General features: G+C 39.3%; 1 protein-coding gene and 1 pseudogene across 1 annotated transcript in view; both read right to left on the bottom strand.

Annotated features, from left to right (window-relative positions):
• Positions 1–25,455, bottom strand: part of VPS13B (vacuolar protein sorting 13 homolog B) — an 876,795-nt gene that overhangs the window by 169,189 nt on the left and 682,151 nt on the right. Inside the window, exon 35 of the mRNA XM_031669315.1 lies at positions 12,523–12,930. Within this exon, the coding sequence (XP_031525175.1) occupies positions 12,523–12,930 (408 nt within the window). The remainder of the gene's footprint in view (positions 1–12,522; positions 12,931–25,455) is intronic.
• LOC101014783 lies at positions 13,181–16,829 on the bottom strand (annotated as a pseudogene).

The raw sequence follows: 25,455 nt of genomic DNA, 5'->3' as shown, positions 1-25,455 counted from the left end.
GCATGTTATGCACATGTACCCTAGAACTTACAGTATAATAAAAAAAAAAAAAAAAAAAGAAATCTAACAGACTCTTCCATGCCTCAGGACAACAGTGGTTTGGAGCTTTTCACATACGTGACAACTGCTTAAACCAGTTTAGGTTTGATTTTCTGCCATGTGCAATCCATAGTGTCACAAATAATACCTTTAACCAATGGGATTTCAATAAGTAATCTTCAGTTTTCTATTCTCCCCTTGAACTAATATTTCAGCAAACTTCTCTACTCTCATGGCTTAAACCATAATATCTGTCCTTATGACACAGTATCTAAAACCAGGCCTAATTTCTTAAACAAGTGCTATTACCATGCTTCTGATCATTTCTAAGGAATTTAGATATCCTGGCTCACCTTCAATTTGACATTTATGTAGGCATGTATCCATTATTCAACCAAAAGTTACTGGTTATCTACCATATATTGGGTATATGAAGATAAAGAAAATAATTAGCAATTTTCTTTCATATCAGATTCTCCCTTGGCAATGTATTAGCTTCAAGTTCTGCAATCTCAATAGTAAAGTACTGAGTGGGGAAGAGATATCCCACATTTCTAATATTGACTCTGTTAAGCACATGAACTGTTGAACAGGAATACTTCCCTGGTATCATACAAACCCTAATAATTTTTGCTTTCTTTTTATTCACTTTATGTGCTGTTAATTCTTTTTCTCAGTCTCTTTTATTCTTTTGCCCAAGCCTACCCCTTGCTTTAGTCTTAGTTTTTACAGTCATTCTACAGTTCTTATTTGCCTGTAACTCAGGCCTACCAGCACTGATCATGAGCTTGTTTAAACACACAAATGACAATGAGAATTTAATAAGATGCTAATGTTTGCAGTGAGGACACAGGAACAGCCATTGCCAGAAAGTATTAAGAAAATACAAAATCCGCAGATATAAATATGTTCTGCCTGGTCCTTTTTGTCCTTTTTCTTTCTTGCCATATACCTATGTAGAAATTCAGTGTGGTTCAATTTTGAAACTTACACAACTGATACAACTCATCCCCATGTGCCTTCCTTGTCTGCTACACATACTGCACACACCAACCTGTTGTGACTCCATTCCTCAATGAGGGAACACAGTTATCTGTAGTACCACAGAAAGATTCACCCACAGATATCAGCTTTTAAGTTTAAAATAGATATTTCCTTTGAACATATACTCCTACATTAAAAAAAGCTACAACATAATAATAAAAATGTTAGTTAAGTGCTTTTAATCTTGGAACCAGTATTTATTTATTTATTTAGAGACAGAGTCTCGCTCTGTCACCCAGCCTGGTGTTCAGTGTGTGATCGCAGTTCACTGCAACCTCCACCTCCCTGGTTCAAGCAATTCCCCTGCCTCAGCCTCCTGAGTAGCTGGGATTACAGGCACACCCCACCATGCCCAGCTAATTTGTTTTTTTTTTTTTTTTTTTCATTTTTAGTAGAGATGGGATTTCACCGTGTTGGTCAGGCTGGTCTCCAGCCTTTGACCCCATGATCTGCCTGCCTCGGCCTCCCAAAGTGTTGGGATCACAAGCGTGAGCCAGTATTTATTAAGAGCTTGTGAGAACTTAATAGCAATAAAGGGTGGTGATGAATTTCACAAAGGGTCACTTATAGATGGTAAACCAAATTATACACTTTTACCACAAAATATGAAAATAATCCCTGGGACTCATGACAGGGTTATTAATTTTCCTTTCCCCTTTCTTTCACTCTGAGAAGCTAGCCCGTGGGACACCAGGCCTTTCTTTTTTTTCCCAGGAAACATACTAAATATCTTCCTTATTTTGAATCTTATGTATTAACACACATATAAACCTAGGGCCACAGAGAATACTCAGAGTTCATGTAAACTAGATATTTATATATCCAACAACCTGGTATAAATGACAACAGAAAGTGAGTTAAGGCATGTGTTCTTCTTCCTAGGGGGACGAATGCACCATTGGACAAAATGCCTACAAGTAAAAATTATAAAGAGCTACCTTCTTAACAATGGAACATTGGAAAAGGCCTGAATAATTTTGTAAAGTTCTGTGTGTGTGTTTACAGCAAATAAGACAAATGTTTATATTTGTTCTAGCTCATGAGTACACAGGCATTTGATGAATTACCCTGTACATTTTCTGTACTTGTATTTTCCCCTAAATTTCTAAAAACAATAAAGACAAAATTTTTAAAAATATGCTTCAAAAGTTTAGGATATAAAATTATCACTTAAATGTTTAAAAGCATGAATATTATTAGAGTTACTTACCCAATTGTTGATCAGGTCATTTTTTTAAAACTTTAAATTCTGAAACAATTTTAGGCTTTCAGCAAAGTTGATATCCTCCACCCAGCTTCTCAATGTTAACAACTTACATAAAATCAGATTATGACTCTTAAGAACCATTAAATTTGCAGTGATATACTACTACTAATTTAAAGACCTTTCAATCTTACCAGCTTCTCCTCCAATGTCCTTTTTCCATTTCAGGATCCCACTCAGGATCCCATGTTGCATTTAGTGATTATGTGATCAGGTCACTTTGACCAAGCGTGCGGTATGACTTCTTCTACTTCCTTTCCTTCAAGAGAATGCTTTCCCGATGAATTTTTCTGCTTTTTCCAAAAATCTATGTTTATCTTTTAAATTTAAGTTTTAGAAAACTAATAGCAGATATTTAATTAAACTAAATGAGGTGTAGCAACATTGAGAAATAATTTCAGAAACAACTGGTATGATAAACAGAACCAATCATGCTTCGTTTGAACACTGACATACTTTTCATTGAGTATAAAAATTTACTTCAAGGAACAAATAGTTTAATGACTTTTAAAGTACTCCTTCAGAAGACTAATAAATGCAAACCACTTGTTTTGGAAAATGTTTACAAAGTGCTGCCAGCCCTATATTGTCAGTATCTACCAGACCCTTAGTAAGGCTCCTAGTTTCTACATGCTGACTGAGCAAAATGCAATCTAAATCGAGCTTCTATATATTATTAGAAAGAGTAGTCAATGATGACATTGCTAGCAAAGCATATCCAGGTAATTATTTTATCCAGCTGTAAGTAATCTAAGGCTACTAGAAAATCAGCAAGCATGTGTTAGATATATCCAGAAGCTGATTTGCATAACAGTGAAGCATCAGAAAACCTCAAAATGTGAAAAGGACAAAATTTTGGAAGTATTAGCTGTAAAGACACAACAAATTCCTCAAAAATAAAGTCTTCCATTCCTTCAACCAATTATGTTGAAGCAGATAAAAATGGCATTTGGGTGCTCTAGCAATGAAAAAAATGTGTTCCTCCTCGCCCTTGATCAGAATATGTAAGTTTAATTATATTGAATTCTGTAATAAACCTATATATAGAGAGAGTGCATATATATATATATATATATGTGCGCGCGCGCGCGTGTGTGTGTGTGTATATATATATATATAGAGAGAGAGAGAACCTATAATATAGTAAACTAAAATACAGGAAAAAATGATATATGGGACAACATAACAAAACCAGATAACTACATGGATGCTGACATTTAAGCTGTAAAAGATGCCAGTATTCCCCAACAAATGAACTTAAAAGTCTAGTCATCAAAATAATAGACCAAATGGGTGGTCAGGCTGCTAACATGTTTCCCTTCTCAAAGCACCTGATGATTTCTCATAGGTGAGATTTCCATTCCCCAGGGACTGTGACTTAGTCCTTACTGGTAAGTAAAAATTGGGACCTCCTAGTTTAATTCAAACCTCTTTGTTTGGACCCAAGAAAATGGAAAAACAAGTAGCTGGAAGAGTTTTTTCTTTCCCATAAAAAAGGGCAGAATTTGTCATGAAAGATGAAGTGTCTACTGAGCTGGCTACTCACACATGGCCATTGTCTGGGAAAGGTATTTTTTATGAAATGCTTTAGAACTCTAGGATCCTGGAAAAATGAAAACTAAAAATACCAAAGGGTGATGGAGGATATGCTTTGCCTCCTTCTTCCCCTCCAATCTGCCACCATGCTCACTGTTTTTACAGTTGTGTTAGTTTATTAGAAAAATAAAACTTGATTGGATCATGTGGTTACGTTTTTAAAAAAAAGCAGACTGGCAGATCTGACTGCATGACAACCTTCTTACATAGGAAAGAATAACAGCAAATACATACTTGAAAAGTTTCTGGGATGAATACAGTAGCTGGTTAATTGAATTATGCAAGGAAACTGCTGGAGAATCAATTTTTTTTGAAGTAAGTTACATGAATGAAAAAATTGGTATAAACTTACTCAAATAATGTTGAAAACAACATGACTTGCTGAGTTATTTACTGCAGTGCCTTAGAAAATGGTCTTGATCTACAGAATCCAGGTTTTGAAAGACTGGTATAACAGAAAGGCCAGCAGTCAGGAGATGTGTGTTATAGTCTCAGCTCCACCATATGGTATCCCTAGGCAAACCACTTAACCTCTCCACTCTGTACTCAATGAGGGAGTTAAGACCCAAGATTCCTTGACGCTTAGTGGACCCACATAGTAATGGTGGCCCATGAGGTATTTTTAGTATTCCTAAGAACCTAAAAGAAATCATGAATTTGTCTGAGACTAAGTTGTAGAGGTGTTCTGAAGTTTTTGTTTGTTTGTTTTGGTTATAATTGTATCAAGTTGGTATAGTTAGCTATCTAATACTAAATGCAGTGTGTCCAGACCATGAGGTCAATGGGAGGAAAGGATAATAAGGGCTACTGATAAAAAAGGATGACCTTCAAGGTATTTTTCAGCTCTGATATTTAGTAAACTATGACCTCCATATTCATGTGGTGTGATTTTGGGGAAAGGAAGATAGAAAAAGATCAATATTTACTGAGAACTTAATTTGTACCAAGCAACGGTTGGATACTCCGCATACATTATGTCACCTAATGCTCTCAAAGTCCTATACATTAAATATTTTTGCCTTCATTTGGGAAATGCACTACCGAGTAACTTTTGACACAACCAACTGGTCAGTAAGTAGCAGGGCTGGGGTACAGATTCTGTCTGTCTCTTTATAGCACCATGTTGCTTTATACAAACTACTGCTATTAGTTCTTAGTAATTTCATTTTTCTAACTGGTAACTGGGTTGTAAATAAATGCTTTGTCCTGTCCTCATTTCCTTTGCTCAGCCTCAGTATGTTATGCCAACATAGCCAACAAGTCCAGGGGACCAACCAGGGAGTAAAAGAACATCTAAGATATGTCGTCAGTTACTCATCACTGTCAGGGTTGCTTTGCTAGAAGCTTTCTTAGCAAACAGCCTACTGGCTTATATGGACAAGGGGGCAATCTGCTGTGACCACAGGCAAAACTAAATGCTGTCACAAATTCAGTAGAATGGGGGATAGAGATTTACCTCTAATCTTTTATTTTTCTACACTCCTTGGGTTGGGGCTACAATACTTGTCCATTTTACTTAATACTAACCTAATAGGGACTATCATTCGGATCTAAGGAGAGGCTATTAAGAAAAAAAGTCTCTAGTACTTAATTATTAGGGCTGGAAACGTCCTTCTCCAATAACATTTTGTACAATGAGATAGCTGCATGTTAACTGACAGCATTTTTGTTGTCTCAAAGACCCTTTTTTCTCCAAGAAACACAATATTTAGTATGTGTATATGTAAAATTTGTATCAGTTGTTTTTTTTCCAAATGTATCTATTAATAAATCTAGTGAAAAGGTTCTTTATCATATGACAAAAGAAAAAGCACTATTTTTTTTTTTTCTAGAGTATATAGGACACACAAGGTCCAATGTAATGGCATACAATTCTAAAACAAATACCCTGAGGTCAGCAGTTTTCTAGCAAAGAGTATAGATTAAATTTGGAATTTGGTAACTAAAACTGATAGCCAGAAATGGCTAATTTGGCTAAAGATAAGATCTGAAGGTGGATTTACATGGAAGACTATAATGACTACACTGGATTTCTCATTAGAAGGCGCAGAGTCTTATGAAGACTTCATATTCCCCAAGAGAACGATATTTACACAATTAACAATTCTTTTGTTGGGAAAAAAGCTTTTCATTATTGCATGTGGACACATGTGGGCTGTGTAAAAATACAAGGGATGTGTAACACACGGTAAACAGAAAGTAATGATCTTAAACAGGCCAAATCCTTGAACTCGTCATTAATAAATGTCTCTCTTGCATTCAGCTACCCCGGCTGCTGGGAGCCTGTTTTCTTCAAGTACTTCAAACACTGAAATCCAGGAACATTTATTATTTTAATCCATTACAGGCAGTGCTTGATTTAACTTTATTGGTTGCGGTGGTGGTGGTGGTGGTTATAAGTGGGGGTACAGCAATGTTCTTTTACACATCATTTCAAAAGGGCTTAATTATATTTTATAGTTTAGGCCAGGAATTCTGCTTGTTTTTTGTCTAACAAGGTTCAAATGGAGTTCAGGTCAGTGATGAATCAGAACAAAAAGTCAGAGATGGTTATCTCTCTGAAATGAGCTCATCTCCCTCTACGAAAGGCTGGGCAGGTACATCATGTTCACTACACCACAGCACATGAGATCGCTCTGATATCCTAAGTTTGTTGCTTATTAGATAATTTTTATTTTTATGCAGCTTTGAAATACATACATCAGAAACTCAACCCAGTGGATATCTTCCATATCTCTGAAGTTACTCTCCTATGCATTTTAAAGGCTTCCCTTTGGAATCCAAAACAGCTATAGCAACCACACAGCACTAAAACAAAAAATGTACATAAAGAACATTTTAAGAAATGTACAAGCTCTTTATCACAGGACAATGAATATATCTCCCAAAATAAAAGATGTAGAATACTGTATTTACATAATTTGGTTAAACAAAACAATACATGACTAGGTAAACACGGCCAAGCAGCACATACCTCCTAGTGTCTTTTTTTTTAAATGTCAAACAGTCATAATTTTTAATCTCCTTCCTTGAGGGTGTGAAAAAAATCTTTTCTAAGGTAGTGGTAATTAATAATGTCTAGTGTATCTAATCATATAACAGTTACAGCAAGGAGAATATAATTTGTATGTTGAGATGTCTTCTCCATTGCACATAATTTCTAAGAAGTGGACAGGAGAATGACAGTATCTCATACATTTATGGTTTTTATTCTCATCATATTAGAAAACATAATATGGGACATTTTTTGAAAAAAGTTAAGATAATTTTACTTGTTCTTATTTCCCAGCCAATTTTTAGAAATTCCTGTTCTACTTTTTTTTCAAATGCCTCAAGGTTCACCAGGATATACAGAAATATACCATAGTCAAAAATTATCAGTAATCTACAGGTAATTTAAAGGTGAAAAAAGAAGTACATGCCAGTTTATCAGTAGCAATTTTGAACCTTGTTATAAAGTAATAGGAGGGAATCTGACCAGGATTAATAGTGGTACTCAGTCCTGGGAGGGGAGGTGTCATGTTTCACGGACCCTAGGCCATCTGTTCTTTCCCCCTACATTTTACTTCTGCAAAACCATAAACGCACCTCTACCTCGGGGACTATAGAAAGGCATTAGAATTCTTCTGCTTTTCATTATCACAAGATTCAGTAACTCATTTCATTGTCAAGATAATCCCCTTTTACTCTTTCTTTTGCGCTTGTGGGGTATGCCAAAATGACAAATAAAAACCCAGATGTTACAGACCCAATGAGGTCTCCACCTTTCCTTGAGTGTTGGGTTTAAGCTACTTGAGACATAGTGTCAAAAATGACAGGACCCTGATGCCCACACCCAATATTCATTAAGGTTTGTTAGTGATTTGTATAGCTGTCTACAAGCTGTACTTCCACTTCAATCCTCAGTGGCTGCTTAAAAGTTAAGTTTATCCTCTGGTTTAACTGTCAAAGAACTCATTTCCTATTGTTCAGGCATTGGACAGAGATGTTATTTCTTTCTAAAAGTAACAAAAGTCTTTGGGGTGTTGTAATTGGCTGGTTATTGCAACATATTATTTTAGGTAGTCATATCTAATTTAATATTTTATTTCCCCTTAGGCTAACTTGCATCTCTGCAGCATCCAAAGCTTATGACAACACCTTATAAGATTTTACTTGGAAGATCCAGTTAACTATAGAATGAAAAGTTGGAGCTCCACTTTTTATCAATTAATGACCTGGTTTCACTTTTCAATACACGAAAAGAAACTTTAGGTTCTTTACATTTTATTGGTCCTGAATTCAGTGAACATGAGAAAAGGCATTTTGTGTATGTGAAAAATAATGTGGTTATGCTTTCTCTACTTTTGTTTATTCAGAAAGATAAGTACATCTGGATGACAGAGGCTGGGGTAGTGAAAGTTACATAAACCATAGCCCTTTGACTAGAAGGAGTTCAACTCACTGTTTTTGGCTTGGGTGAAAAATCACCCAAGTCCTTATGGACAGGGGATCCTTCTAACTTCTTCCGAATTCTGACTAAAATGCCAGCCAAGATGACTTCATTAAGGTTCTTCCCCCAATCTTTTGTGGCATCTAATTTGCTCATATTCTATTTTCCTTTTCCTTATCTACATACACGGAGGCTGCCAATCTAAGTGCCCCCAAGAAAGAGCAAGGCAGCCTAAAGTACAGCTAGTTCACAGCTCTCAACTGTGGGCTCATTTGTTGAAATCTAAGGAGTGCCGCCCAAATAGAGCCATAATTTACTCAGACAAGGGGAGCTAAAATCTGTAGCTCACTCTCCACCCTGCCTCTGGAAAGTGCTACACTGCAAGTTCACAATTTATAGCTACATACTTATGGTTTCTCCAAAGCTACATATTTCAAATGGCAAAAAAAGATTGTGTTGTATGTGCATGTAAGGGAAAGGTTTTTTTTTTTTTCTTTTCCAGAAAATACTATAGAATGGGATGGACTTAATGAATAGCAAAATAAACATTATCAGCCTTAAAATATTTTAAAATATATGATATAATTTCTAAAGGAGATGTACTTTTAATACATTCATAGGATTTTCAGCAATATTATACACCAACCTTAAAAATACAAGCATTACCTCTATTGAAATCAGAACTTTCGGGTCATTTTACCAAAGATTCATGAGAGAACGTAAGTATTCTAACAGAAACAGGAGTTAGGTTATTCTAAGTCACTGCTACACCAGTATCTGCAGAGTGGAATTAAAAAAAAATCAAATCCCATGAAACTCCCATAGTTTAGGGTTAAATAATAATGCAGGAGGCTAAGAAGAACTGGTAGATATTTTTTGTAAAGTAGAAAACATTTAACCATTTCGTTTCATTCCAAATGATAATAACAGGAATTCCTTTAACTGCTTCAGTCAATAATTTATAAATATTTAGTTTTATAAATCAGTAAATAAATCTGAAAGCACAGATAATTTAAATGTATTTGGAATGCCTGGGGGAGAAAATTCACTTACCCCTTTCCGTCATATTATTTCCTTTTCACATACACTTCCTGTAAGCTTATGACAGTTTAGATGACAAAAAAATATAATCATACGGTGAACTCAAATATTTTTGTACCTTTGACAAATAAAGAAACATACCTAAAACACATTCTCAATGGTGTTTCTCTAAATATTACTTAGCACATAAGATTCTTCTAGCATTACAAATCTATTTTGGCTTCTAAATTAAAACTCATCTGGAAAGGACCGTTTTACCCTGTTTATATAACATTGTCACATAAAGAGTGTTAAAAAAATACTTCACTAAAAATAGCTTGCGTAAGTTAGGGATTAGAGTAGTTTCTGCTGCTATAATTGTTCCTTTGTAGTTTTTTCCATGATGTTTTTGCACAGTGTTTTTGACTGGGTTTATTAAAGTCAGCACATCAAAAAGGATCAAAGAGAAAGTGAGTGAAAACCAAAGAAACCCCAAGTGTGTTGTCTCATTGGGGAGTTATGCAGATTCGCATAAACAAGTGCAAATTGTTGAGGTTTTAATGAAAATTTTCTACAATTATTTTATCTGAAGTCATCTATACAATAACATCTGTACAGCAGATGGCTATACTGTACCAAGGCAATGCTCCTTTTTCTTTCTGTTTAATAGTACATCTGAGATGACTACTTTTGTCACTGTGCTCAATTTGGTTCAGCAAATAATTTTGAAAAGTGCAGCTGCTGCAGATGGTCACAACAGTTATATAAACTGTAAAATCAAAGACACAGTTAAGTATTTCTGTATTAGATTCAAACTATAAAACTCTGACATGAACTCCATTGAGCTCAAAGATATACTACAGTATAAACAATTTCAGTTAAATGTAGAACGATGTCACTTGAAAACTACAAAAAGAAATATGACTACTGGTAGGAGGCTTTTATGTGAGTATATTTGTTTTTTGGTGGTGGATAGTTTTTATCACTCATCAAAATTATACTTTGAATATATGTTTGCATGTATTTTATCCAAATTGCAAAGCATGCATTTTTAAGACATTTACACAATGAAATTAACATTCAAAGCTTAAATTATGTTTTATTTTAAAAATATAGCTAAAATCAACTTTTTTGAAAAAAATATGTGGCAATCTCTTAATCACAATTTTCCAAGAAATCAGTCCTTATAACTAGAAGTTAATAAATCTTATTTCAACCTTGCCAACCTTGTTATCATCCTAAACTGTTTGAGTATGCATAAAGAAAAAACTGTAGTAAAAATAGAGTTTGGTGTTCATTATAGTCTCATAACAACAAAATTGTTCCTATTAAGTAGTTAACCTCAACTCTGATTTGATTAGATGCAAATAATTATTTTAAAACATTTGCTGGATACTACATGTTAGAGTTGTATAAAGTATCTTTAGTCAAAGCTATAGTTGCTATTTTTGTGTTTAACTATATTTAAGAACAGCACTGTAAAAGGATTGGGGGTATGTAGTTTTTTTTACATACAGGGGGAAAAAACAAGTTCCAAAACTAGAGTTTACTAACTTGTACAGCTTAGTGAGAGAAGGATTTTTAATATTTTAGAGGTGTTTCCCAAAGACAGACATCATTAAACATGGAAAAAATATGAGTAACGAATAAAAAAAGCAATGAGGATGATAAAAGAAGAACCTAAAAGTGAGTACAGTATGTTTAAATTCTTCCATTTTGTTTGAATCTTAACCTTTCCCTGCTATGATTAAGGTACAACTGGAAAGGCATGGGAACAGACCCAGTGTTGTCTGGGTTGCAATTTATTTGTGGATAGACCAGATACTGTAGCCTCCAGTATTTCATAGTCTTTCATGTCCCATGAACCTTACCTTTTTCACTTGTAACTTTTAAGACAACTAAAAAAAAAAATAATTGGCTTGCTCACAAATATTTCTGATGAGAAAGAAATAAATCATCTATGTTTTGGCCTAAAATTCAGGCTTCTCAACTATAAAACTTTTCCTTTCTCTTTTAACTACTGTGCCCAAACTGGCTGTGTGGAACTAAGTTACAGTAAGTCTACAGCTGCCATTTAATTACTTTTTGATAAGCAACTAAGTTGCATATAAGGATTTGCTTTATCCCCTGCACTATCCCCAATCCCCAATTTCCCCCCACAAATTAAAGTGGGAAAATACATGGTTCCCTTTTGCTACATTTACTTTGAGAGCAAAATTTCTGGCCCTGTGCCCTGAAATTTTACAGTAGCAGTTTCTGTGATTGAAAACTGCTATTTCCCACCTGTGTCTTGCCTTTTCTCTTCCCCTCCTCACAATCCTTCTGCCCACCCTTTTTGAAAAAGTATATAACAGTTTAGTCATGGTAACAGAAGTGGAAAAATGTAGATATCACTGCCAGTTGATTTCTCACCTCTCCTCCCATCAATGGCATTCACTTTACAGAGTCTGTACCCCACTTTGCTAGGCTAGGCACAGAAGCACAGCTTTTCGTTGCCAGGTGTTGCTGCCCGATAAAATGCCTCAACCGCATTCTTGCAAAGTTGAACCTTGGCTTCTGTTACACTTTGTGTAGCATATCTGCCACAACACCAACTTTTCTAAGTAAATGGTTACCAGTGACTTAATGCCGTGCATCAGAATCACCCATAGGGCTTGTTGAAGCACAGATTGCTGGGCTCCATGCCCAGAGTTTCGGATTCAGTAGGTCATGGGTAGGGTCTGAGAATTTGCATTTGTAACAATTTCCCAGGTGATGCTGATGCTGCTAGTCCTGAGATCACATTTTGAGAACCACTCTTCTAATGGTTCACAAAACTTGACATACTGTTGTTCCACTATAGCTGTTTTAGGTAAAAAGGAATTTAGGAATTAACAGTTTTAGACACCTGGAAGAACATGCCTCAAGAGGAGGACAGGAACATAAGACATTAAAATATCTATACTTAAAGGATTTGTTCTAAAATTATCTCTAAAAATAAGGTCACAAACCAGAAATGTCCTAATCTCTAATGGCCTTTATAACTTTTAACTTCTACATAATATAAATCTTCAAAATGATGCATTTTCAGATGTTAACAAATCATATTGCTTGTTCTGTCTCCCCGCTCCCCTTTTCTGTGACTTACCAGGTACTTTTTGTGCTGCTTTGACACTAAGGCTTCCATTGAGGTTTGAGAGAGATGCTAACAGGCATGGTTTACTGGTATGGGGTACAGTTTCCATGGAGATCACAATCTGAGTAGTTTGAACAGAAATTTTTTGAAAGCAGGAAACAGCTCTCCACATGTTTTCTTGAGCTGAAATCTTTTGCACTCCATCACCATGAACTTTGGGTTTAGACAGCTTTCCACGGTAATATTTGGAGACTGGAAGATCATCCTTATTCACCATGGTGTTGGACATGGCTGAAGTCTCTTCATTATGTGCCGAACTGTGTGCATTTTTTATCTTCTTTAAAAAAAGGTGTATCTGATCCAATTTGGTGAAACTCAGGTTTGCTTTCAAAGGCTTTGATATATCCAAATTGACATCCGCTATAAAAGTAAAAAAGATAAAACAATTATTAAAGCTTTCTTTTTTTTTTTTTTTTTTTTTTTTTTTTTTTGAGACGGAGTCTAGTTCTGTGGCCCAGGCTGGAGTGCAGTGGCGCGATCTCGGCTCACTGCAAGCTCCACCTCCCGGGTTCACGCCATTCTCCTGGCTCAGCCTCCCGAGTAGCTGGGACTACAGGCGCCCACCACCGCGCCCGGCTAATTTTTTGTATTTTTAGTAGAGACGGGGTTTCACTGTGATCTCGATCTCCTGACCTCGTGATCCGCCCGCCTCGGCCTCCCAAAGTGCTGGGATTACAGGCGTGAGCCACCGCGCCCGGCTATTAAAGCTTTCTTATTGAATATAAGCCTTTACTTCTCTGTCAAGCTCTTATTTAAAAGTGTCCCAAGATCCATATTATTAACTCATTAGGATGCCAGAACATGATATATCTCTTACTCATCACTTAACAATTCTTTCCATGTTGTTACTTGAAGGAGTACTCTCCCTGGACTACTTACATGCCTACATTCCTGGCCAATCCCTGTGACAGCCTTGCTATCCATGTGTGGCCCTGATACAGCGAGGGCCACACAAGGATATCAAGGTTGTCCATTTCTATTCTGCCTTTACACTTCAAGGCAAAATGAAGCAGGTTTTCCAGTTTGTTACCCATATGAAACTGGCCTTTCTTCAAAAAAAAAAAAAAAAGGACTTTCCTTACTACCCAGAACCATGTTTGACACAAATAATGGTATTATTAACAAATATTTATCCAAGTATCTGGCTGAAGTAGTCTTCCCTACCATTCTCTAACTGTTTATGCAGGAAATGTCTGTTTCCCCCTTATGACCTGTTGCAAACCAGAGGAGTCCCTGTACCTTTCCCTGCACTCTGCATTGATAAAAGTTCAAATACCTTGCCCAGTGTAACACTGGTAGACTGAGATTTCTTTAAATCTGTAGTCCATTTTATATGTACCATATACCAGATGTTGTCCTTATTTGTCTCTTACTCACCTGACATGAAAACTAGCCGTATTGTTTTTAACCTTCTAAATTACCTAAAATCACTTTCTATTTCTATTATTAATAAGACATAAGACTACTAGTATCATTAAGACAGAGCATGTCACACATCTTTACAACCCAGTGCTTAGCACAATGTGTCTTACAAATGCATGCATTCAACAAATGTTTGAGCTTAACTGACCCTAACAAGTGCTCGTTTCATGAGAGCCTGAGGATGTAACAGAAGACATTATCCCAAATGAAGGTAGGAATAGCAAAATTATTAGGCATATTATTAAGTCATAAATCATATATAATATTCTTTTTCTGTGTGTGCAGGAAGACAGATCTATTGACACCAATATCTAGAAATCAAGGTTCACAGATGAACAGAGGCATCTTCAGCCCTGAGGAGGCTGGGCTGTATCTCCTAAACCTCTGAGGATGGGCACAGCTGACAGCTCTGTGTGGGCAGAGTCCATGTGGTCCTCATTCTCTTCCCTGGGGACAGGGCAGCCGAGACGGGAGGGCACACACAGGGGGGCACCTTCCTGCCCTAGCCTGGCCCAGTGGCCTCTGGAGTCAGGCGGCTGCAGCAGCTGTACCACACCATAGTGTGGATCCAACACAATTCTGTGGAGGGATTCTGGGATTTCAGACTGATTGAATCTCCATGGAATGATGAAAATTAAAATTTACTTGATTATGGAAGTCTCTGATTCATTCCAGCCAAAGTATTAGATGAGCTACTGAGAATCACCTCAAAGCAATTGCTCTCATGGCCCTTGCCAGGGCGGTGGGGCAGCAGGAGGATGGGTGCCTAGGTCAGCAGCTCTAGCTCTTCACCTCTGTGGCCTCCTTCTCTGCCTTCTCCTCCATCTTCTGCTCTTTCTCCAAGGTCGCTACAATCTCAGCCACCTGGCTGGTGGAGGCATGAACATCTTTGTCCACCAACTCAATCATGTTGATGAGGTGATTGAGGTTGACCTTGCTATTCTTGTCTTCATCCAGTGCTATGGCCAGGCTGGTGAGTTTGCTTTCTGGAATGTGCCTGACTTGCTTCACAGTGCTGGTGAGCTCAGTGACACTGATGACGTTCTCCCCCACAGGCGTGCCCTAGGCCAGGCCCAGCTTACAGCCCCTGGTCCATCTCCAGGTGTGAAATCAAGCCCTCGATCTGCCTGATCATCTGCTGCACCCTCTTTGTCAGTCTCTTGCTGGCTTTAGATTCTTCCACATATTTTTCTTCACTTACTGGTCTTTGACAGTTCCTTCTTGATCTCTTGCAAGTTCTCGCTGTAGTCCTACACGTCCTTCTTCAGCAGCTCCAGCTCCTCCTTCTCTTTGGTGAGCAACTTCTGCTCCTTCAGCTTAGAGCAGGCATTGCTGAGGATGTCAATTTCCTCCTTAGTTATCTACTTCTCCTTCAAGCTCTCTAGCAGGGGGCAGTGTCCTTCAGGGTCTCTGACCACAGGACTGCGTAAGGCACTTCTGCCTGAGGTTAGGTCCCCGGCCTTCAAGGGGTGGCTTCCACACCTTCGCGTGCAACATCCTTCTCCACCTCTGAGCACTTCTGCAGCTCCTTGCGGTGCTCCTGCTGGATGGCTGCCTCCTCCTGCAGCGTGGCCTCCAGCTTTGCCTTGTCCACTTGCTCGCCTTCCACCTCAGCCACTTTCATCTGCTCTTCCTTTGCCGCAGTCTCTGGGAGGGTCTGCAGTATGGACTTCAGCTGGTCAGCTGACAAGAGAGTTTCTGGGAGGTACATGGCCCGGGACAGGATGAGCAGCGATATGGGAATCTCCTGGTGCAGGTGCAGGTCCAGACACTGCTTCAGCTGATGCGGAGGGCCCTCATGCCTCACTCCCCATATGCTGGCTGCAGCTCCTTGATGTTCAGGTTGTCCACCCCTCCTCAGCAATCAGCTTGTCACTGGCCTTTATGGAGCACAGCCACACAGTGAGCTGGAAGCGCCAAAGTTGCTGATGCCCATGGACTGCAGCTCCGGCAGTTTGAACAGGGCCACCAGCTGCGGCTGTGACAGGTTGTCCAGGGTCAGCTCATTCTTAAATAATTTGGAAAATGCATGATTTCCTTCCTCATTGCTGGGTCTCTCCCCTGTCCCCCAGATCTTCTGGAAAAGCAGAGAAGTCTGGTGGCACTGCCCTTGGCTGCTTTGTTCTTCAAGGTCCTCTCCTCGATGGTGTCCTGGAGGAACTCTGCCAGCTCCAGGTTGACCCGAAGCTCCTTCTTCAGGCTCTCCTCCTTGATGGACTGGGTCTCAAATGTGGATGCTGGCATGTTGGGGAAGAGCTTCATGGTCACAGGCGCCATGAACTGGACCACCATGAACACAAGGAAAGGCACCAAGCCGAGAAGGTCGGTGCAGATCCGGAAAAACTGCCTGCGCTCCTGGCTGGTCAGGGTGTGGCTGTCAAGGATGCGCCAGAGCATGAGCACCGCCGTCTTGGTATGGATCCACAGCAGGCAGAAGTCACCGCAGTAGCGCTTCAGCTCTTCCAGCTCCCTCTGTCCGAGCGACTTACTCACCACCACCTCTGCGATGTGGGGCTGTACATCGGGCCGCCTTCCTCAAGCTTCCTGTTCTTGTCCTTGAAGGATTTGAGGGACTTCTCTGCTACCAAGTCATCAGAGACAGGGTGCAAAGAGTGCCAGCTGTGCACAGGAAGGCGTCGAGGTCCCGTGACCATAAATCCACTGCGGTGTGGGCACTCTGGCCTCAAGGCCTAACAGCCGTGGTAACTGCCTCTGAAGGAAGGGTAGACGGGGTGGACCAGAGTGCAGCAGCCAAATGGAACATTTGCGTCACTCCTCAACCCCAGGATGTTGGCATAGGTGAGATAAGCAGGATGCCCTGGACTACCCAGAAGTTTTCATCAAGCCTTCATGATTGATTACAGCATTCACTCATACTTAATATTCTACATCTTCATGAGCAGGGCCCCTTCTTACCTTCCTCAGATGTCAGGATCTTTGGGTTTGCTCCTGGATACCCAGGCTCTCTGAGGGTCCCATCCCTTGTAGGTGTTCCTTCCCTTATGTGGGGACATTGTGTTTTCTTATCAGGCCTAGCAAAACTCTGAGTCTTGTTTACAACTAGCTGTGCACTGGAAAGGGTCAGACACTTGAGTCACCTGTACATAATACTAAAATGTTCCTTTCTCCCCATGTTTTCAAACAGGAAAAACAACTTAATGTAAAGGAATTATTTTTTAAAATACTGTATTGACATATAACTAACATGCCACAAAAATTACCTTTTAAAAGCGTACAATTTATTGTTTTTAGTATACACAAGGTTGTACAACCATCACCAGTCTAATCCCAGAACATTATAATCAACACACACACACACACAAATATCCCATACTACTTAGCAGTCACTTCTCACACATGCTCCCCTCCAGCTCCAAGAAATCACTAATTTTCTTTCTGTCTCTACAGATTTGCCTATTCAGTGCATTTCATAGAAATGGAATCATATACTATGTGATCTTTTGTATCTGGTTTCTTTCACATAGCATAATGCTTCCAAGGTTCATCCATGTTGAAACATGTATCAATACTTCATTCCATTTTGTGGCTGAATAGTACAACAACACAAGCATATACCACATTCTGCTTATCCATTATCTGTTAATGAACATTTGGGTTGTTTCCACTTTTTGGCGATTATGAATAATGCTGCTATGAATATGCGTGTGCAAATTTGCTTTTAAATTTTCTGAAATTTGTACCTACCAGTGGAACCGCTAAGACATATCTGATTGCAGTTTTCCTACTAAGTGTGAAGGAGTATACCATTGTGATTTTGATTTGTATTTCCCTAATTACTAATGATGTTCAGCATGTTTTCATGTGCTTATTGACTGTATATATTTTTGGAGAAATAGCTATTCAAACTCTTTGCTCATTTTTAAATTGTTATTTGTTCTTTTGTTATTGAATTGTAGGAGTTCTTATATTTTGGATATAAAATATAAGATTATTATATTTGATATATGTAGATATGATTTGCAAATATCAGATATATAATTTGCAAATATATCAGAGATATGATTTGCAAATATTTTCCCCCATTCTGTGGACTATCTTCAGTTTTTTGCAGCACAAAAGAGTTTAATTTCTGCAAAGTCCAATATGTTTGTTATTTTGCTTGTGCTTTTTGGTGTCATACCAAGAAACCACTGTTTAACCCAAAGTCAAAAAGATTTACACCTATGTCTTATTTTAAGAGTTTTACAGTTTTATATCCTAAATGTAAGTCTACGATCTTTCCTGAATTAGTGTTGCGTGTATGCTGTATGAGGTAGGGGTTCAAGTTCATTCTTTCATATGTGGATATCTAGTTATGTCAGCAACATTTGTTGAAAGGCATTATTTTTATTTTTGACTTGTAGAATCTGGGGTACTGGAAGAGGCTGGTGGGAAAAATATTTTAGATAAATTGGATGGCTAAAATGACTCACACATTTGCCTCTGCATCCCTGTATGTGGGCTTCCAAATTCTATGGCCTCACAGAAAATAACAGCTTTAACAACAACAACAACAACAAAAAGTGCAATTTTAACAAATGATTGTTAGAACAAAAACAAAACAAAGCTAAAGTAGAAAGAAGACTCAGATGTTGGGTCCTGAAACTGTCTTTTTTTGGGTTTATAAAATGAAAACTTAGGCCGGGCGCGGTGGCTCAAGCCTGTAATCCTAGCACTTTGGGAGGCCGAGACGGGCGGATCACGAGGTCAGGAGATCGAGACCATCCTGGCTAACACGGGGAAACCCCGTCTCTACTAAAAAATACAAAAAAACAAACAAACAAACAAAAAAACCAACTAGCCGGGCGAGGTGGCGGGCGCCTGTAGTTCTAGCTACTCGGGAGGCTGAGGCAGGAGAATGGCGTAAACCCAGGAGGCGGAACTTGCAGTGAGCTGAGATCTGGCCACTGCACTCTAGCCTGGGTGACAGAGTGAGACTCCGTCTCAAAAAAAAAAAAAAAAAAAAAAGAAAGCGTAAAGAAGGGTCATAAGTACTCATTCTGTAGAAGCAATTTAGTAACCTACCCAGAAGGTTGCCCAAACATCCACATAAACCAACTGCTGAACCTAAAGGGATCCATTTTCCCTGACTGCAGAATGGCAAGGCATCCATAGAGACGTAAATACTGAAGCTACTGACTACTACCCTCATATCTGAGGCACCACTGTGGTCCCAGGTACACAGAAAAAAACAGTTTATACTCTGGCTGCTTGCTTAACTTGTCTTTGTCTTTTTTCAATAGATTGGATCTCATTATGTTGTCCAGGTTGGCCTCAAACTCCTAGGCTCAAGTGATCCTCCTGCCTCAGCCTCCTAAGTAGCTGGGACTACAGATGTGCACCACCGTGCCAAGCGCTAACTTTATTTTTGAGACTCAGACCTTGGACCACTTCTGCCAACACACCCTTCTCGACTCTTGTTGATGAGTGAGGTGCCTCTCATCATTACTTTCAGAATATCCTGTGCATTTTGCCATTACCAGGCACCTATTGATATTATTTTTGTAGTTACTTGCTTAGGTATCTGTCATAGTTCAGTGAACTGTGAGCTCCTGGACTGTCCTATATGTTAATATTCTAAATACCTAAACTACTGTTTGGTCTACAGGAAGTACTAATTGAATGCTGAAGGCAGTAAAAATATTTCATTTCAAAATATCGTTCCCAAGTGTGATGAGTATTTTAAATTAAAAACTCTTAGAGATCAACAAGTGCTAGAAGAGACATTTCTGCTATCTATGATGAAACCGCCCCACCAAGGAGAGCAATTGTTCTTGTTCCCCTCCTTGTTATCTCATTATCCTCTACAGGGAAGAAGACCAAAAATGTAACCAACCCTGAAGAGTCCCTTTGTCAAGACTGTGACTGTCCCAAGGTTATTTGAGTTACAGAGAGAACTATTTACAAGTTATTCTCTGTTCTCTGATCCAGTCATTCTCCCTAGTAGTCATTTATTGCCCCTCAATAGAATTCCTGTTCTATCCCTTCCCATAACCTGTTTTACCAGGATCCAAGCCTTCATTCTTTCTGTGACCTTAAGATGGTATATAAGTTTCTGTACCTTGTGATGCTGGGTGTTCACTCTGAAGGCGCCCATGTATATACATTAAATACATTTGTATGGCTTTTCTATTAATCAATCTGCCATGTCAGTGATTTTCAGATAATCTTTAGGGGGCCAAAAGCCTATGGCCCCCACAATGTTTAATGATGTAATGAAGAAAATATGAATGAATGCAAGTCTGTCACCATTTTCTGCTGAACTCTCACAGGCTCATCAAATTAATTTATCCAAACAATCTATTAACTCCTCTCAGACATGCTGTATTCCCTGTCTTACTTAATGGTTCTATAATCCACCAAGTGGCTTTAGTCAGAAATCTGACTTTTTGACTCCTCATTTCATTCCCTCTTTCTCTGGTCCCAAGCCAAAAACTGATTAAGTTCTGTCAATTTTAGTTCTAAAACATTGCTTGATTCTAATCTTCCCTTCTCTCCAGCATTCCATCCAGTTCCTATTTTCCTCCACCATGTTTTTGATATCGTTCAGTTATTATAAAGCCTCCTAAATGGTTCCCCTGTCTAGACCAATTGTCTTTAGATTTAATCCAGTCTCCACAGAGTAATTTCCAAACAATTTGTTTTAAATGCAATCCTGAGCGGCTCACTCCTGCTTAAAACTCTTTATTGGCTTCTCCTTACGTAAGAAACAAAAGACCAAGCTCCTAAAAATAAATAAATAAATAAATAAATAAATTTAAAAAATGATAATAATAATTAAAAAGCAAGCAAGCAAGAAAGAGTTCTTGCCTTTCCTTATAATATCTGAGTTTGCAGAGCCCACTTCCCCCAATGCATGCTGTTGTATCACTAGGCCTTTTATATTGTTCCCTTTATCTAATGTACCCTTTCTTTGCCAGTCTAATCACTGGGATACTGCTTCAGCATTTTCTCCAAGAAGTTGATTCACAAGGCTAGGCCAGGAGGGAGGCAGAGCAAGACAGCTGAACAGAAGCCTCCACCAAACATCCTGCTCACAGCAACACCAAAATGAATAATTATCCATAAAGAAAAAGGACCTTAATAAGAACCAAAAATCAGGTAAGCAATCACAGTACCTGTTTTTAACTTTGTATCACTGAAAGAGGTACTGAAGAGGGCAGGAAGAGAGTTTTGAACTGCCAATGCCAACCCTCTTCCATCCCCCCAAGGGTGGCTGTGTGGCACAGAGAATCTGTGCATTTGCGGGCGGGAGAGCACAGTGATCGTGGGACTTGGCATTGGAACTCATGCTGCCCTGTTACAGTGGAAATCAATACTAGGCAGAGCTCAGCTGGTACCCACAGAGGGAGCATTTAGACCATCCCTAGCCTCAGGAGAACCATCCTGTGGGCAGAACCTGAGTTCTGGCAAGCCTAGCCACTGCAGGCTAAAGTGCTCTGGGGTCCTACATAAACCTGAAAGGCAGTCTAGGCCACAAGAACTGCAATTCTGGGGTAAGTCCTGGTTGTGTGCTGGGCGAGGAGCCAGTGAACTTGAGGGGCATGCAATCCAGTCAAACACCAGATGGGGCAGCTAGGGGAGTGCTTGTGCCAATCCAATCCTCCACCAATCCAGGCAGCACAGCTCACAGCTCTGGGAGAGGAGAGGGAGAGTAAAGGGGACTTGGTCTTGCAGTTTGGATACCAGCTCAGCCACAGCAGAATAAGGCACGAAGCAGAGTCCTGAGGCCTCCATTCCAGGCCCTAGCTCCCAGAGGACATTTGTAGACACACCTTGGGCCAGAAGGGAACCCATGCCTTGAAGACAAGGACCCAGTCCTTACAGGATTCATCACCTGCTGACTGAAGGGCCCTTAGGCCTTATATAATTAGCAGCAGCACCCAGGCAATACTCACCATGGGCCTTGGGTGAGACACTCAAAGATATGCTGGTTTGAGCTGTGACCCAGCACATTCCCAGCTGTGATGGCTATAGGGAAGGACTCTTGCTTAAGAAAAGGAGACAGAAAAGTAAAGGTAGTTTGTCTTGTAGCTTAGGTACCAGCTAGCCCACAGTGGGAAAGAGCACCAAGTGGGTTCTTGGGATTCCCAATTTCAGGCCTTGGTTCTTGGATGGCATTTCATTTCTGGGCCTGCCCTGGGCCAGAGGGGAGCTCACTGCCTTGAGGAGTCTCAGGCCTGGCAGTATTCACCACAAGTTGACTAAAGAGCCCGTGGGCCTTGTGGGAACATCTGTGGTAGCCACGTAACACTTCCTGCATGCCTGGGATGATGGTGCCCACGGGGAGAGACTCCACTGCTTGTGGAAAGGGGAGGGAAGAATGGGATTTTTTTTTTTTTTTTTTTTTTTTTTTTTGTGGCTTGGGTGCCAGCTCATTCTCAGTAGAATGGAGCACCAAGTAGATTCCTAAAGTTTCTGACTCCGGGCCCTGGCTCCTGGACAGCATCTCTGGATGTACCTGGCACCAGAGAAATTTCACTGCCCTGTAGGGAAGAACACAAGCCTGGCAGGTTATAGAGCCCTAGGACCTTGAGTGAACACAGGTGGATAGCCAGGCAGGGGTTATCATGAGCCTTGGGTGAGGCCCAGTGCTGTGCTAGCTTCAGGTGTGACTCAGCACAGTGGCCACCACTGTGTTTGTATTACCTTCCCTAGGCCCAGCTCCAGGCAGCTCAGTACAGAGAGACTCTGTTTGTTTGGGAGAAAGTAAGGGAAGAAAACAAGAGTCTCTGCTTGGTAATCCAAAGAATTCTTCTGGATCTTATTCAAGACCACCAAGGTGGCACCACTGTGAGTCTGCAAGAGCCACAGAGTTACTGGGCTTCGGGTGCCCCCCAATGCAGATATGGCTGCAGTGACCAAAAACTTAGATCACAACACCGAAGTCTCTTCATATACCTGGAAAGCCTTCCTAAGAAAGACAGGTACAAACAAGCCCAGACCATGAAGCCTATAATAAATACCTAACTATACAATGCCCAGATACTGATGAACATCCAGAAGCATGAAAACCATCCAGGAAAACATGACGTCAACAAACAAACTAAGGTACCAGGGACCAATCCTGGAGAGACACAGATACATGACCTTTCTTTCAGACAGAGAATTCAAAATAGTTGTTTTGAGGAAACTCAGCAAAATTCAAAACAATGCAGAGAAGGAATTCAGAATCCTATCAGATAAATGTAACAAAGAGATTGAAATAATTTAAAATAAGCAAAAATTCTGGAGTTGAAAAATGCAACTGACATACTGAAGAATGCATCAGAGTCTCTTAACAGCAGAATTGATCAAGCTAAAGAAAGAATTAGTGAGTTTGAAGACAGGCTATTTGAAAATACACAATCGGAGGAGACAATGAGAATGAATGGGTGGTCCCTAGGGCTTAAGGCAACCCTTGAACAACGGCTAATAAGGAACTGGAGACCTCAGTATTAAACCCACGAGGAACTAGATTATGTGAATAATTGGAATGAGTTTGAAAGTAGATTCTATCCAGGAGCCTCCAGATTAGAGCCCGGGCCAACAGACAGTCTGATTTTGGCTTTGTGAGACCCTGAACAGAAGAACCAGCTGAACTCACCTAGACTTCTAAGCATAGAATTGTGAGATGATAAATTTGTGTTGCTACATTTGTTGTAATTTGTTATGCATCAATAGAAAACTAATACAAATTCCATATGCACATTTGCCCACATGGCATTTCCAATTTCAAAAGCAATTAAAATGAAGTTTCAAGATGTAGGCATATTTGTTGAAGTTTTGTTTATCTCTTCCCCCAAAGGAAAAATATCTAATATATCTTAAAAACATCTAATGGGGCCCGGCACGGTGGCTCATGCCTGTAATCCTAGCACTTTGGGAGGCCAAGGCGGGTGGATCACGAGGTCGTCAGGAGTTCAAGACCAGTCTGGCCATGATGGTGAAACCCCGTCTCTACTAAAGATACAAAAAATTAGCCAGGTGTGGTGGTGGGTGCCTGTAATTACAGCTACTTGGGAGGCTGAGGCAGAGAATTGCTTGAACCTGAGAGGCAAAGGTTGCAGTGAGCCAACATCATGCCACTGCACTCCAGCCTAGGCAACAGAGCAAGACTCTGTCTCAAAACAAAAAACAAACAAACAAGCAAAAATCCCAAAAAACAAACAAACATCTGATGATGTTAGTTGCCTACTCCTTCTTTTTAAAAATTATTTCAAAGTTCTAGGAATGATGGAACCTGTCTCTTCCACTGAATGCAGTTACAAAATCTGGCAATAAACCAGCTATAAAACCTACACAGAGCAGCTATTTGAGAATTCTGAAAAGTATATGGTAACAAGTAGATTGAAGAAGAAGACTAGAATTCAAAATACTACCAAAATGGTGAGGAGTTTCTAATTTTTCCTCCCCTACCTCCTTATTCTAGATTAATGGCAGCCCAAAGTCCAGAAGTGGATATCATGTGGAGATAGAGAGAGTACAAGGAGAAGCCCTCTATTTCTGGCTTCAAGAAGTGTGAGGGAGTCTCCTAATGCTCAGGGAAACTAGGGAAATCTATTGTTTTCCTTCTTTCTTTTCTTCATTCCCCTGTCCTCCGGGAAACAGGAGAGAATACTTCTTAATTCATTTTATGAAACCATCATTACTGATACCAAAAGTAGATGGAGAAAGTATAAAAAACAATATACATGGATATTCCTCAAGAAGAGACATAAAAATCCTCAAAAAATTTAGCAAATCAAATCCATCAGCATACAGAACTAATAATGTACCACAACCAAAATAGAGGTTGTCCTAGGTTGTAGGTTGTCCTACAAGCCTTGGTCAATCAATGTAAAACTGTTAACAGTTTACAACAATAACAAAAGTAGTATCAATTGATGCAGAAAACATTTTTGAAAAATTCAATATCCATTCATAATAACTCTAGGCAAACTATCAATAGAGGGAAACTTAACCTGATAAAGGCTATATATGAAAAGCTAAACCTAACATCATCATTATGAAGAAATGAATGCTTTCCCCCTAAGAACAGAAACAAGGCAAGGATGCCCATTCTTATTACTCATACTCAACATAGTTTTGGAAATCATAGACAGTGCAACAAGGCAAGAAAAAAGGGCATAAATAACAAAGAAAAAAATGCCAATTTGCAGATGACATAATTGTCCATGTAGAAAACCCAACAAGAATCTACAGAAAAGCTCCTAGAATTAATAAGTGAGTTTGGCAGTTTTAGAACATAAGATCATCACACAAAAATCAATTCAGTTTCTATAAACTAACAATATGCAGCTGGAAAACAAAAAAGCCTTAAAATAAAAGATAGTATTTATAACATATCCAAATAAAAGGAACACAGGTATAAGTCTAATCAAACGGTCATAGGATCTGTATGCTGAAAACTACAAAATGCTGATAATAAATTTTAAAAGACCAACATAAATAGAGAGACATACCATACACATATCATATTCA

This window comes from Papio anubis, chromosome 8 (genome assembly GCF_008728515.1).
Source record: "Papio anubis isolate 15944 chromosome 8, Panubis1.0, whole genome shotgun sequence".
Lineage (NCBI taxonomy): Eukaryota > Metazoa > Chordata > Mammalia > Primates > Cercopithecidae > Papio > Papio anubis.
The sequence above is the reverse complement of the archived record's forward strand: the minus strand, read 5'-3'. Positions and strand labels throughout refer to the sequence as shown.